General features: G+C 36.7%; 1 protein-coding gene across 2 annotated transcripts in view; it reads right to left on the bottom strand.

Annotated features, from left to right (window-relative positions):
• The window catches only part of LOC121430319 (histone deacetylase complex subunit SAP130-A-like), a 28,742-nt gene that overhangs the window by 3,172 nt on the left and 9,371 nt on the right, over nucleotides 1-16,199 (bottom strand). Inside the window, exons 4-16 of one of the 2 annotated variants that reach the window (XM_041627597.1) lie at nucleotides 15,963-16,102; nucleotides 13,299-13,435; nucleotides 11,639-12,174; nucleotides 11,126-11,221; nucleotides 10,133-10,387; nucleotides 8,919-8,993; nucleotides 7,781-7,996; nucleotides 5,589-5,745; nucleotides 4,477-4,590; nucleotides 3,603-3,878; nucleotides 2,854-2,978; nucleotides 1,315-1,476; nucleotides 264-367 (exon numbers count right to left, since the gene is read on the bottom strand). In XM_041627597.1, coding sequence (XP_041483531.1) covers nucleotides 264-367; nucleotides 1,315-1,476; nucleotides 2,854-2,978; nucleotides 3,603-3,878; nucleotides 4,477-4,590; nucleotides 5,589-5,745; nucleotides 7,781-7,996; nucleotides 8,919-8,993; nucleotides 10,133-10,387; nucleotides 11,126-11,221; nucleotides 11,639-12,174; nucleotides 13,299-13,435; nucleotides 15,963-16,102 — 2,393 coding nt within the window. The remainder of the gene's footprint in view (nucleotides 1-263; nucleotides 368-1,314; nucleotides 1,477-2,853; nucleotides 2,979-3,602; nucleotides 3,879-4,476; nucleotides 4,591-5,588; nucleotides 5,746-7,780; nucleotides 7,997-8,918; nucleotides 8,994-10,132; nucleotides 10,388-11,125; nucleotides 11,222-11,638; nucleotides 12,175-13,298; nucleotides 13,436-15,962; nucleotides 16,103-16,199) is intronic. The other variant, XM_041627598.1, reaches the window with a different exon arrangement.

Genomic DNA, 16,199 nt, shown 5'->3' with positions numbered 1-16,199 from the left:
ATTTGTTTATTTTTTTATTTTTTATTTTAGTCTCTTTTGGTTGATAAACAACAAGTATTGAATTCCATGATAATTTCACCAACAAAGTATAGAACTGCATGACTGCATAAGAAAATGTAAAAAGGAATAGAGATATACAGCAACACAAATTTTGAGAATTATGCTTTGAGCAAGAGACTGTAAGGCTATTGGAGTGAGAGAGTGATAGAAAGAGAGAGAGAGCACAAGAGATGGAGAAATAGAAGGTTCCGACCAGAACTTACTAAATCATCAAACTGGTAGGCAATGTGATGTATTTTCCAGCCATCTGTCTTCTTTAGAATACCTCGCTGATTGGCAATTTCATGAATACCAACTTTCTTTTCTTCTGTAAAAAAGACAAACAATTAATTACTACTTTCGTGGTAGTTGTTTAATTACTAATTAATTAATTACTACTTTCGTGATATTAAAAAATAATGAGGGTTATACAGTACAATTCACAGAAGAAACACAATGCTTTCCTAATATGTAAATAAATCTTGCCTGCCACACTTGGTTCATTTCTTTACCTTGGTGGAAAGAAATTGTAAACTTCAACATCATTGCACAAATAAAGTTATAAAAAAAATGACAATTAAAAGAGTAATGTTCTTACTTCTGCCACACTCCGAAAGCATGATATCTGAAGATGGATGCATTGCATAAATGTGAATCTTTAATGAGATTGCGATATTAATCTCTGAAAACAGGTTTCCCTTTTTTCTGGGACACCCTGTATGAACATGGATTTTCAAAATGATTGCAATATTTATCTCTGAAAACAGATTTCCTTTTTTTTCTGGGACACATTATATAATTGCAGATTCTTAATGAGAGCAATATCAAAAGTTTTTTTTCTGGGACACAATGTACAATTGGATTCTTTATGATTGCAAGGTATTCGTCTCTGAAAACAGGTTTCAATTAATTTTTCTGGGACATCCTGTATAACTGCAGGATTCAATTATTTCAATCGAATCATATATTTAAACTGTCATTAGTTACAATTTTTTTAAAGATAAAGAGACATTACTCTGAAAACTGGATTCTTTTTTTCTTGGACACACTGTATAATTGTGACTTTAAATGTTAATGATCTTAACTTCTGAACAAAAAAAAATGTTTCTTTTTTATGAAAAGCATTTCATAAGTGTGGATATTTAATGGTTGTGATTTTTATCTCTGAAAACAGGTGTCCTTTTTTCGGGGACACACTGTATAATTGCATTTCTAATGAGTGTGATATTTATCTCTATAAAAAAACAACAACGAATTAATGAGAAATAAACTTACCCTTGGGTTTGACATCGGAGTATCTCTCAAAATGATTATGAGCTGGTTTCCAGGACTGTCTGTAGCTATCCACCAACCTTGGACATGGTCTCTTGAAGAACTGTACAACCTTCATAGCCTCTGCTTCTGCATTGGCTGCTGCTGCCGCCGCCGCTGCTGCTGCTGTAAAAATACAGATAGTCGCAATAGGATAAAATATACAATCAACGATACTTAAGTTGATATTCCAGAAGTCAAATAACTGCCTAAGCTGAAACAAGTTTTTTGTTAGACCAGATGGTGCACATCGTGATATTTTCCTTCTGAAAGTATGATTATCATGAGGATTCAACATCACTGTAAAATCTATGACCGTATTCTAAAGTTCGGTTTAACTTAGACCTCCGTCTAACTCTGTGCTAAAATTATGGAGAGCCAAAAATCCAAAAATTCTGTTTATATTGCATATGTCTTAGGGTTACTATTTTTTTCCTTTTGCTTTTATAAGGAAGAAAAATACTTCAGTTATCATTCCCAGACAGTTTGGGTGGCAAGTGAGTTAATAAATTGAATGTGTACTGTTAGGGCTTTGTTCCCCAATGGGCTTTCCATAAACCACAACTTAAAACAAGGGTTTGATATAACTAGAGTTCAGAATATGGGTTTGAATAGCAGGGAGTAATACAAGTTTTTTCAGAATCATAGGATCTTAGCCCAGTATCACATAGTAGAGGCGTAATACGATCAGCACAAGGGAATGGCATGTTGTACATACTCCTGCCATCAGCGCAGGGACATCGTACAATATCTGCCCAATCTCTGTAGGCCTCTGAATAATGTGGCATGACAGTTGCTCATGCGACAATTACTCCAGGCTTTATTTTGTCCAAGCTGAAAGGTTAGGGTTGCAATAGGGTTTTATATTATATGTTTAGGGTTGTGGCATAGGGTTAAATCCAGGGTTGACGTTAGTCATTTGATTGAATAGTGTGTGGAATTTGGACCGAAGCAATTGTCGCCGGAGCTAATGTCATGGAATCCTTTGTATGGCTTTGACTTTGGACCTCTATGATACTCAACACATGAAATCACCTACAGTGCCACCAAAAATCGTAGACGATGCCATAGCACTATGGTCGAAGCAAATGTAATCTTGGCATCACTGTCAGCATACGTAAGATGCTGGTTATGAGCCTTAGTACTTGTCTGATGCTACATGTATATACAGTGGTGCTAAAAGTTAGTGAATCCCAACGGAAAATGAACATATTTAAAAGTGTTCAAAGTCTGCCATCTTTTAGATATTGTAAAGTTAGGTGATTGAACATTACATAGTTTGTTTCTCTGGGCTTGGCGGACATTCTAGATTTGATATCTACATTCAACACTCAGCATGAAGGAGTGCATTTTCTGGTGGGGTTCGCTACCCTTTTCGCACCACTGTATCTATTAAAAACATTCAAGCATGAAAACACCTCAGCAAAATAAGCGTTTAAAGGAAAATGCAAATCTTAAGTGAAGTTCGAAAGTCCAGTCTTAGTGGAATGAAGGTGAACTTACCTTTTGCTGCGTTTTTCTTCTCCTTCTTCTCTTTTTTATGAAGCTTGAAAGGCACTTTCTGTTTTGTCTCTTTCTCATCGTCCGTTGACTGGTCATCCAGCATCATGGGATGGTCCGTGGCAATACTGAAAAAGAAAGATATCACCATCGTCATAGTTGTTGTCATCCTCATCATCATGATATTATATTCACTAACATAACTGGTAAATGACCCCGTCTCACCAACCTCAGTTGGTTTTGGATTAAAAGGGAAGCTTACCAGGAAGAAAATATCAGGAAAATTAATAAACAATATTGGTGTAGGTTTAAAGGAAATCCATTAAAGATTAAGAAATGCATACATTTAAATTTTTTAATGGTTTGTGATGACTTACATTTGTTTTCTTTTTAGGATCGCATGTGGAATGGTTTGTCTAATGATATACTGATGGTACAGTAAAAACCATTTTAAATTTTCTGAGAAAATGACATTTCATTGATTTTTTTACACAATGATATGTAAAAATGTAGGAAAGCTGCTCGCATATGACATCACAAATCAAATAATTAAAATTCTAATTACTTTTTTATTCTTTGATGGATTTCTCAAACTTTGGCAATATTTTCTATCATTTTTTCTGCTATTTTCAAAATAAACTTTTTGTTGGTGTGAACTTCCCCTTTGAATGTAAAGATATTGATGTGTAAATTAAACAATTCTATTCAAAAACTTTTTGCTAATCTTAGAATCCTAATCCTGCACTACTTACATATGCTGCTGTTTCCTCGGTTTCTTCCTCGGCGATGGGCCAACTTCCTCCGTACTCGCTACTGAGGGCGCCAAACTACTAATGCTGTTCTCGTGCGTCAAGGCAGAGCCCCCGAGCGGTACCAGGTCCAGGCCATTTGTATCCGTTTCCTGTTTGATCCGGATCGAGCCACTCCCGGTGGATATGGGACCACTACCGGTAGAAAGGGGAGCCGTGTCAGTGCTTGTCTCTGATGCGTTACTGTTTTCAGAGTGTTGACTGCTTGGTAGCGAATCGCTGGACATCGAGTGGATGCATAAAAGTAAAGGAAAAGAATGTTAAATCTCAAATCTTTACATACGCAAGGATTTTGGAAGAACTACTCTTGTGCCGCACTCAACCCAGGTGAGGTAAATGGGTACCTGGCAGGAATCCTTTCCTTAAACTGCTCACGCACTGTAAAAAAAAAACTTGCTGGGCCTAAGCCAGGGTAATAATATCCAAGTCCCTCTGGGAGCACGTAGAAACATTACATGGTACATGCGCTATACAAGAATTGAATATCATTATTACAATTACTAAATTTAAAAGGAATTGTCTAGAGTATATGTGACCTTTGGAAGAATTCAATCAATTGTGATCATATATGCAATTTAAAAAAAAATAAATGCAGATAGATAAGATAGACAGATGGATGGATGATAGATATACGGATGGATGGATTGGTGGAAGGAAAGAAGGATAGATAAATAAGAGATAAATAGATAAGTGGATAGATAGATAAATAAATGAATAAAAAATAACCAATGAATGAATGAATGAACAAACAAGCAAACAAACAAATAAATAAATGAATAAATAAATAAATGGCAGAAGAAGGAAAGTCACAACTTACCTTGGCTTTGGTGAATTACTTGTGACAGGTATTCTTGTAATTTCAACTTTGACCCCTGGGCTCCCTGGTTGTGATGTGATGGCACTAGCCATGACAGGTTTCCGACTCGTTGCACTTAAACAAAATAGGAAAACAAGAGCGTATATTCATGAAGTGTCAGAAAAAGATTTCTATTGTTGTCAAATCAATATCTTTAACGCTACAGCATTAACAAAGTACATCTCAAATTATTATCATAGAAAATGCATCATTCCTAAGAAAAGAGAAATAGCAGAGCATTTCTGCCAGGTGACAGGCATATTTCGAAGAAATAGTAAAAAAATAAAAATTTCTACGTGTTTATCTGTGGCGATCTTCAGAGTGCTTGCTTTTCAGCTTAGATTTGATTATTCTAGTTGGGTTTAATAATCTTACTAGATCATGGTCTACGATAATATGGTAACGATCAAGCTACGTTTTAAAGACTTTCTAGAAAGGGTGGAATTATTGCTTGTTGGAAATGCTCAAGTTTAAAGAGAAATGCTAGTTGTGGTTACAATCTCAAAATAAATTTGAACAGAATCCAATAAAATGACCACCCAAGTGTTTGTATACAAGTATAAATAAAAAAATATGTGTCTCTAAGGTGAAATTGTGTAATTCATGAGAAATTAGCAAAATGAACACAGAATTCCATCAAATGTTGGGGTTTTTCCCCATAAAAATATCAATACTCTGTCCCACATATGCTTTTCTGTGTTAGTGATCATAAAGTGTTATCAGTTTTCAGCTAAGATTTTATGAGTTCACAAAGATAAGTTTATGTTAATGTTCCAGATCTAGATCTATTATAATAAGGTGACAATTAACCATGATTTTAAAGACTTTCTCATGCACCAAAAATGAAACATAACAAAAGAAATCAAATGAATTAATGAGTTTCATAACATTACAATATCATTCTATATACATTATACTAAAGATTCATCTATACGTACATGTAACCTGAGTTCACGCATAACAAAATATAAGAGCAAATTATGTTAAATTATCAATATCTGCAGAAATGGATGGATCCACTTAAAAGTAAATGCTTGTAGTCTGTTTGATGAAGGAGCAAGAGCTGAACTCACCCATCGTTATTTCTTTTCCTGAGAATACTTGGTCGAGGGGAAGCACCTGGATTGACTGCGGAGGAGGAAGTGGGTATCTGACCCTGGGTCAACCCTAGAGTTCCTGGAGGAACCTGAGACATTGAGAATGAAGGAATGCTGCTGCCATCAGCCGATCCTGGAGGGAAAAAGGATAAGATAATCGGCGAAAAGCTAACGATAAATGCGAGATGTGGTAAACATTTATATACGAGTTTGAATAGAATTCAGTAAAATGACTGGGAAAGTGGCCATTCTTGGCCACGTGAGTGACCAAAATTATGACCAATCTTTTCTTTAATAAGTTATAAATCTAATTCTTTTTATAGAAATTTGTAATTAATTAGGAAATTGAAACTCCTGTGCATTTCAAATGAAATCACACTTTCAAAATCATGCTTCTGTGTGAAGTCACACACGTGACCCACTTCTTTTGTCCTTTGACCTTGAACTGCATAATGGAGGCAGCAGAATATTTCTAAACGATAGGTGACTATTAAAAAACATGTTAATTTTATATAATCTTTGAATTACTAAATCTCTACAATTTTTAGATTTATAACAGATTAAAGTTAAGATACATCATAATTTCGGTCACACTTGTCACACTCATTACCAAGAATGGCCCTTGTATGTATGAATAAAAAATATTTGCCCATTGATTCTGATAGAAAGTGCATAAAATGCTGATCAATTGATGGAATGAGCTGGACGATCCAGCCAGATTTTGGGTCTTTTTTCCAAGCAATAATGATACTGTCCCACGTGTGCTTATCCGTGTTGGTGATCTTCAGTGTGGTCATTTTCGGCTTAAATTTCATGATTTCCCAGTGTAAGATTCATGTAAATAAACCTGATCTGGATCTACTGCAATATGGCGTTATTCATCTTAGTGTTAAAGACTTTCTCATGAAATCCTTCTTTGCTGAAACTACAAGTGATTAGCTTCAAACCTGTTTATACAGACTGCTTAAAGCCAATATTCTACAGCTACTTTTAACAGTAGGTATTTCAAGAAAGTTGTCAACACTGATTAAATTGTCGATAGTTACCATAGTAACAATCAGAGTCCAGGGTTTCTCAGCTTATTAAAACTAATTCACTAACATGGCTGGAACTAACATTTTAGTCATTGTTGATGACCCTCATGTAACATCCTCCTGCTAAAGACCTAAATTAATCATGTAATACTTCATGGCACAACATTCTGATCATGTACTATTACACAATATGCCCTCAACTATGATATATAGATGAAAATTGCAAGTACTCAATAGTCTATTGAGGTACAAGGTCATATACTGTGGCATTTCGAGCTGCATAAGCACATTCCTCACAAATCAAAATAATGTAATGTAAACAAGTAACGTAAAGGAGATTGAGTATTCTTTTTTTTTTAGAATAGTCACAAGCATGACAAAATAAGTGTTATAAATGTAAAAAACACATAAGGCTTCAATGTGCAAAGAGTGCATTGTCATTTGGCAAGCATGCATATCTTTTCTAAAAAAATAAAGATATACCAAGCTGAACTTGGTCCGTATTCTGAAGTCGGGTTTAACTTAAACTCAGGTTTAAAGTTGCGTTTTAAGTATGGAAGGCCAAAAGTATCAAAATTTCATCAAATTGTATGTTTCTTATGTTTAATGTGCTATTTCCTGATTCATCGATGATAAAGACAATCATTTATTTATACTTCCTACACAATTAGTAAATGATTTGAGAACCGAATGAGCTGAAGTATATCTTTACTGTTAGTGATTATGTGACAATTGGCTGTCCATACTTAAACTACAACTTTAAACCTGAGTTTAAGTTACACCCGACTTCAGAATACGGGCAAAAAAGTAAAAAAGAACCACATGCAATATGCAAAACTCAAGTGTGCATAGTGTATACACCAAAAATGTCAAAACAAATATTTCAAACAGGTATACAGACCCTAATCATTAATTTCAAAACAAACAAATCTAAGATTTAACAGATAAAGAATACATAGAGCAAAATGATATACAGTATAATAATGTAAAAAAAGGAAAAACATGCACACCAAATCATAAAACTAGTTTATCATGATGTTGCAAATCTACCCACAGCAAACATGCTACCTCTACTTTCCCACTGGACACGACCACACAGGTCAACAGACATGCCAACAAGCATTTTTGACCAACCTTCCCCCACACTAGTGCTGGGCACCCCCGGGGTAGTATTACCCTGCAAGCCAATAGGCCGCCTGTGGTCCGCTCCCACCATCATTGTCAGCTGGCCTGGCCTTCCGGGGGCCCCAACCATATTGGCTGCATGGGCCGTGGCTGCCAGTGCTGCTGCAACGGGACTGTTCTGATTGAGGGATGAGCCGGGGTGAAGAGGTAATCTGTGTTGACCATCTGAAAGGAGTGAGGGAAAAGAAAAACAGTTAAAAGCTACTGAAACCCTTCGATCTGATTGGCTATTTGGAAATTTTAAATAAAAACTGTGCATTTATTATGACAAGTCTTTCTTAAATGGGACCCTGGTCATATGAAAGCAATCCATGGAATGCTACCAGACCAGGTTCTGAGGTGTGTAACATTATTGGCACCAGACCGCCCCCCCCCCCAAAAAAAAGAGGAAATCTTAGGGTGTGTTCAATATCGAGATTCAAATTTAAACATTAACATAAATCATGATTGAAAATTCAATTACAAAATACAGAACACAAACACGATCAGCGGTGCTCAATTTAGTGTCGAAAATATAAAGCTGTTTATATCTTGATCGTCTTTACCTTTCCCGCTTTCGTTAGCGCAGCTTTATTGCGCAGTTTGACCCATGACAAGAAAGGTCCATTCTGGCACCTGCTTGTGTAGAGCAAATTTAAAGATGCTTCAAAACTCGATCGTGTTCAATGTTGCATTCACTATGATGAAGGTCGTTAAATCCGAGGTGAGAGCGTTCACAAACGCATCTTTTCTGACGTTTAAATATTCCTCCAAATCATGATTTGAACGACGTTTACTTTTACGACCGGCAATGGAGGACACTGAGCACACCCTTTGTTTCTCATCATATCCATGTTTTGTAATGAGTTTTTAATCATGATTCATGTTGCCATTTTAATTTTAAAACCGACATAGAAGACACCCCCAAAAGTAAACTACATTTTTCACTCTGGAACAAACAAGTAAGGATTAATACAGGGTGTTTTGGGGGGGATTAAAGACTTGCTAAGAGTTCAGATCTTATGGTTGACAATAACTTTGAAACCTAAATATGATTTACATAAAAAGACAGAAAAAATATTACAAGAAGGGAAGAAATCATACATACCAACTGGCGGTCTAATGATTGGATTGTAACCATGGCGACCTGGATACTGTTGCATAGCTACAGCATGCTGGTAACCTATTGAAAACAATAAACAAAACAAAATTTAAATTTATCTTCATGAAAAAATATAGTAAATGAGTTATAAATCCTACATTTATTCAGTAGGAGTCATCGTGTGTGATCATTGCAGGTGAAAATACAGAAAAATCTTAAATGCATAAATTGTAGTATACTTTATTCTTTTATTGGCTCATATTCTGAAGTCCAGGGTCCTGTGACACAAAGGTTAGTGATCGATCGTACGCTTGATTTTATGATTGATTATACATTGTAGTCAATGGTATCAATCGTAGAAAAATGTTCATGATTATTGGTAAGCTTTGTTTGATGAAAATCCAATGGAAAGAATAGCCTGGAGGTTGAGTCACTGCCCGGCAAGTAGTAGATGGCAGGTTCGAATCCCACGGGTTCCGATTTTTTCTGACTTATGATTTTCATTAAAGTTCCAGCATACAATCTTAAACACATAGGAGTAATGTCGAAAATTTGTTCACAATTTGGTAAGCTTTGTGTTACGGACCCAGATAAACTCAAGCCTTGGTTTAACTCTATGCTAATATTATGGGAAGTCAAAAATTTCAAAATTATATTCACTTATCTTTCTACATTTGGGGTAACCTGTACAATAGCTTGCGGTATAATCTTCAGACCATACCATCTACATGTAGCTTCAAAGAAAATGGGTAAAACAACTTTTTTCCAAGCTGGATATAAACTTGTGAAGTATCATAAACAAGCAATTTGTTTGTGCTTCAAGGAAGGGTTGGACTGATTTCTAAGATTGAATGCACTGATTACTGCGCATGATCAATCATAAAAATAATAATAATCATAGGCATTTATATAGCACGATCTATCTAGAAATATTCTATTCTGAGGCACGTTATTATTACCCGGGCTTTAGCTTGAGCTGCATTTCAGCGCTCGTGCATTCAGGAAATTAATCCTGCCGGGTACCCATTCATTTCGCCTGGGTTGAGTGCAGTACGATGTGGATTAATTTCTTGCTGAAGGAAATTACGCCATGGTTGGGATTTGAACCCACGACCCACCTGCTTCAAAGTCAAAAGACTAATCCACTCGGCCACAACGCTCCGCGTAATCATGTAAATAAGCATGATGCAGGGGCCGCGGTGACTGAATCTGATTCTTACCTAATTCTGGATGATAATAATACGAGAGGGCGTATCTCTCCATCTTGACCTCCGTTGACCCCGCGGGCGTGGTGTGGGTGACCGGTACGGTGGTGGCGATGGTAGCAGGGTGGGTAGAGGATGGGGTACTGGTGGTCACACCCGGTGAGCTCCGGTGCATTTGGATGTAGGCGGGTCCCGTTTGGTCCGAGAGCATGGGGAACCTCTGGGCGGGCGGGACCTGTGGAGTGGGCTGCTGGCGGGGGTAGACTTTAGCTGATTGGGTAATAATAAAAGAGAAATATAGGAGGTGAATTAATTGGAATATCTCTTTGTATTAAAGATTTTTATATCTTTATTTATTCATTTAAAATAAGTCGGATTTATAATTGACAATATAAAAATGGTGCACACATGAAAAATAGGATAATCAAATACAAATATTCATAGGAACAGGAAAAAAAATCATTACAATATACACCGTACATGAATATCAACATGAAAGTAAAGAAAGGATTACAATTAGGAAATTAAGAAGAAATAAGAAAGAAAAGCAAAAAAAAAAAAAGAGGGAATATGATAGAAAACAGGAGTGGAAAGATGAGAAGGGAAGAATTGAGAAAAGAAAGGAAATATTTATCGAAGGGGGGGGGGGGGGGGTGTACATGGAATATCAAATAATATATCATGAAATACTAATTATGCTGATAATTACAACATTACTTAATCATTAATTAACAGAATCTGTGTTTTGCTACTAAAGGTCAAGGCCCTGTCCTTGGGCGTCAATTCCTTAGCTTTTGCCATAGCTTCGGCGGGATGATGACCTTGGCCTTTCTGACCTTGTTCTCAACACTACATAGAATCAAACAAATAGACCAGCAAGTACCCTACCAGCAAGTGTTTGGGTCAAGTGTTTAACTGAAACCAGTATCAGGGACACTGTTCTCATGAACCATTTGGTGAATTATACTAAAAGCGGTAATTTGGGAAAAAAATGAATTTGGAACTTACCAACAGGAATGTTGCCTGAATTAGTTGAACTGGGCTGTGATGTTCCTGTGCTTGATGTTGTGGGTGGGGGCGCCCTGACCATATGGTGCGATGATGCTGAAGCAATAAATATATTAAATATGTAGTATAATATGCTACAGCAATAAATCAATTAAGAATGTAAATGCTTTCATGCCAAAATGATATCTTATCATGGTTTGAGTGATGATTTCTTATTTCAATCAACTATTCTAACAAAAAGGAACAAGATTTTCTATTCAATTTCTATCATGACATTGATACAAGTCTGAATTGTGTTTGGACTGCATATCAATGGAACAACAAATTATTATAAAAAAATTCTAAATTTTCATACTGATGATGATGCTGATGCAATTGCCATGCATCCCTTTCAATAAAGTATCCTCCTTTTGCTTTTAGGTTATTTTCAATTACCAGAGGCTCTGCATCAACAGTGATTAAGCGAATTCACAGCATGAGGACCCTCATACAGGGGTACGTTAGGCTACTTACTGCTAGCCGTACCAGCAGGGACAGTCGTGATTGGGTGAACCATACCACCGACGCTGGTGACCACCTGGGTCATCATGTGACCTGGTAGAGCACCCGGTGCCCCCGACGACGGGATGCCACCCCACCTCTGAGTCGGTACAGACCATCTCGGCCCCATCACCTCCGTTGGACCTCTGTGCATGGGTCTGACATCTACCCTCATCTCTACCTTGGTAGTCTCAGCGGCACTTCGTGCAACATCGTCCCTCGAGTGATCCTTCTCCAGGGCTGAAGCACCCTTAGGAGCCGCCATGGCCACGGCGAGCTTGACTCCTTGCCCACGCTCTTCCGCTTTCCCGTCCTTCTTCACGTCTCCGGGTTTATCATTGGTGTCTGTCCGCGATGATGGTCTCGTGTCAGGTTTGGGGTCCGTCTTGGCGGCTGGGTCGGGTTTGGTGGTATCCTTCTTGATGACCATCTTGAGTTCAACCTTCGTTTGCTGGGAAGAGCCATCTGGTTTCAAACCTTGACTTGATGGGATCATATGAGGTATCAATCTGACAGGGACAAACAAAAAGAACAAGGAAGAGATCAATGGATAAGAGTATTCAACATAAGATGTTCAGAAAAACCATGCATAGATAGGTTACTTGAAAGAAATTGAGATCACTTCTTGATTATCTTTCATCTCTTAGCACACAACTATATTCACGTCAGATTAATCCAACATTCTGACACAATCTGTCATAATGGTAACCATTGGAGGCCATAGTATGTGCTGGTATTAAGTCTCTAGATTCAAACCATTAAATAATAGTCACTGATCCAAGAGCACACCGGTGAATCACTCAGAACGTCATTTAAAGACAAAAACTTGAAGACTTTAAGTCTTTAAGACAGCCTAGAAAAAGCTCTATTTTAGAGTTAGGTCCATATACTTTCTAAGTTATGATGACATTTCAAAAAACTTAACATTGGGTTAAGATTTAAATGTTGCCTATAGTCCCGCTCAATGCAGGCGAGACAAAAAAAGCTCTTTCTATTAAAGCTGCCCTTGTTCTTTTTAAAGGAGAATGAAACCTTTGGAAAAAGAAAAATCACAGAATGAGATCAAAGAAAGTTTGAGAATAAATCAGACAAATAATGAGAAAGTTATGAGCATTTTAATATTGCAATCACTTATGCTATGCAGATCCTCGATTGGCAATGCGACAAAGATGTGTGACGTCACATGTGAACAACTTTCCCTATGGGGGACTGTAAAATACCCATAAAATGTCCCTTTTTTGCTCATTCTTATGGTGATACAAACTCTTTATCCATAATGTATTCTTTAAAAATCTGTATTACATGCCCTCCTATAGAAAGAATACATGATCTACTGATTGATAAAAGATAAGAGGCATTTTAAGTGAAATATATAGAAAAGTAAATGGAAAAGTAGTTCACATGTGACATCACACATATTTGTCGCATTGCCAACTGGAGGAACTACATTATAATAATGATCTAAACTTCAAATGCTCATAACTTTCTTATTATTTATTCAATTTTCCTCAAACTTTTGTTGATCTGTTTCTTTGATCTTTCTGTTTTAACACGGGCTCTCTTGTTTCAAAGTTTCTTTTTCCTTTGAATTTTGAAAACATTACGAGAAATCTTGTAAAGATCCTATGCATACCTTAGTGATTCATGAGGCTGTGACGAAGCCAGAGTACTGGCCGGGGATGCAGCCCGAGGGAGGGCTCCTGCTGCCAAGACACCAGGTGACCCGGCTCGCTGCGTTAAGAGATGGACCTGACCTGGTGCATGGTGGCGCTGTTGAAATTGTTAAAAGAGATCAGATATTTCATATTCTGAGTGAATTCTGATGACAAGGGTTGTGAGGTTATGACCAGGGCCCAGTCTTACAAAGAGTTTTGTATGGTATTTATTGTATCATGCATCGCAGTTACAAAGACTGAATTGCACATGGATATACAATATTAAAAATGTCTTTACAGTGTAATTATTTACATAATTAAAAAGTACACATATATCACACACTGAATGCAATAAATAACATGTTACTGCGTATTTAACCATACATATTATTTACAACAAAAAGGGTAATGTAAAACATACCAATAATTAAAACAAAGAGGAGGAAGAAGAAAAAGAGAAAAAAGGAGAGGAAGAATAGAAAAAGAAGAAAAAGAAGGAGGAGAAGGGGAGAAGGAGGAGAAAAGAAGATGGGGAAGAAGACAAGGAAAAAAAAAGATACTTGAAGAAGAAAAAAAAAACAAGATAAAAGATCAAATAATATATTGCAAAATGAGGATACAGAGTACTGATATGAAGTTGCGATCAAAGCCAGCAAAGTCAACATATGAAAGGCATGAATGTATATCCATAAAGTCATTGATTTTTTTGACAATTATGAATTAAGTGTGTTTTACTTTGTTTACGAAGGACATTTTGTAAATTTCCTGCAGAAAAAAATTATGACACTGATGGATTTCCATAGAGTTAAGATTGATAGGATCAATTGTGACTCTTTGTAAGACAGGGCTCAGGAGAGCAGATACATGTTTATCATTTATTACTTCGACAAACTTCAACTGCATGTACAAGCATGACTTAAATTTGTATTCCCAGAAAAGATTTCAAAGCCCTTCAAAATCCATATCGTACATGTACGTATGTGGACATTTAAGCAAGACTTTCTGAGTGATACGTGTAAGTACTCCTGGGCCCCGTCTTACAAAGAGTAACGATTGATCCAATCAATCATAACTCTATAGAAATCCATCAGTGTCTTAATTTTTTTTTACAGGAAATCTGCACAATGTCCCTTGCAAACAAAGAGAAGCACAGTGAATTTTCAAGGAAAAATGGAGTACATGAATATACATCATAGTTACATGTAGAAAATATTTTGAACAAACATTGCTGTTTGTTCAACACAGATGTTGACATTGCTGGCCGTCCATAGTTGTGATTGATTGGATTAATCGCAACTCTTTGTAAGATGGGGCCCTTATGTTTCTGTGTAATACAATATGCTACAGCAGCAATCACAATACAAACTTTATAGTAAATATACACTCCCGTACTTTACCAGCAGCAAAAATAAACAAGTGGAATGCCTCTGGCCGTCTCACCTGCATCACGCAGTTCAATATAGCAGCAGTGCTGACTTTGAATACTACTCTAACTCGCACAAGATGTTCAATGATACATGGTTACTCTTATGCCCACTTTTTATGAACTAGACCAATAAACTTACAGAGATATGATGGTTATTCAACAAAAAACCCCAACATGGCCAAAGTTCATTGACCTTACATGACCTTTGACCTTGATCATGTGACCTGAAACTCGAACAGGATGTTTAGTGATACTTGATTACTCTTATGTACAAGTTTCATGAATCAGATCCATAAACTTTCAAAGTTATGATGGTAATTCAACAGATACACCCAATTCGGCCAAAGTTCATTGACCTTTGACCTTGGTCATGTGACCTGAAACGCGCACAGGATGTTCAGTGATACTTGATTACTCTAATGTCCAAGTTTAATGAACTAGACCAATAAACTTTCAAAGTTATGATGGTAATTCAACAGATACCCCCGATTCGGCAAAAGTTCATTGACCCTAAATGACCTTTGACCTTAATCATGAGACCTGAAACTTGCACAAAATTTTCAGTGATGCTTGATTACTATTATGTCCAAGTTTCATGAATCAGATCCATAAACTTTCAAAGTTATGATGGGAATTCAACAGATATCCCCAATTCGGCCAAAGTTCATTGACCCTAAATGACCTTTGACCTTGGTCATGTGATGTGAAACTCATGCAGGATGTTCAGTGATATTTGATTAACCTTATGTTTAAGTTTCATGAACTAGGTCCATATATTTTCTAAGTTATGATGACATTTCAAAAACTTAACCTCAGGTTAAGATTTCGATGTTGATTCCTCCAACATGGTCTAAGTTCATTGTGACATGAAACTCTAATAGGATGTTCAGTAATACTTGATTAACCTTATGGCCAAGTTTTATTAACTAGGTCCAAATACTTTCTAAGTTATGACGTCATTTCAAAAACTTAACCTCAGGTTAAGATTTGATGTTGACGCCGCCGCCGTCGGAAAAGCGGCGCCTATAGTCTCACTTTGCTTCGCAGGTGAGACAAAAACTATACACATTTTTTTTTAAAGTGCTAGTGATTTTTTTTTCTAGCAAGTAATACATAACATCAAAAAGGCTTCAAGGATTACAGATTATTGTACATATTGAATAATGGACTAAAGGGCACATTCAAGCAGTATCAGAATGAATATTCCTCAACTTACAGAGTAACCATACATGGGCTGCTGAGGAAATGTACTGGTGCTAACAACTCCGCCTTGAGGGACACCAGCTCTGGTCAACAGGGCTGTAGTGATACCAGACTTGGCTGTGGCAGCAAGACCAAGATTAGCTGATGTGGCTCCTGATGATAGAAAATTCAATATCTTGATAAGTGTGGTACATAATTTAACAGATAATGCAAGGAGCATACAACAATATACATTAGGCATGATTCCAAT

The sequence above is a fragment of the Lytechinus variegatus genome, chromosome 16 (assembly GCF_018143015.1).
Source record: "Lytechinus variegatus isolate NC3 chromosome 16, Lvar_3.0, whole genome shotgun sequence".
Lineage (NCBI taxonomy): Eukaryota > Metazoa > Echinodermata > Echinoidea > Temnopleuroida > Toxopneustidae > Lytechinus > Lytechinus variegatus.
Note: the sequence above shows the minus strand (reverse complement) of the source record. Positions and strands in the feature narration are given on the sequence as shown.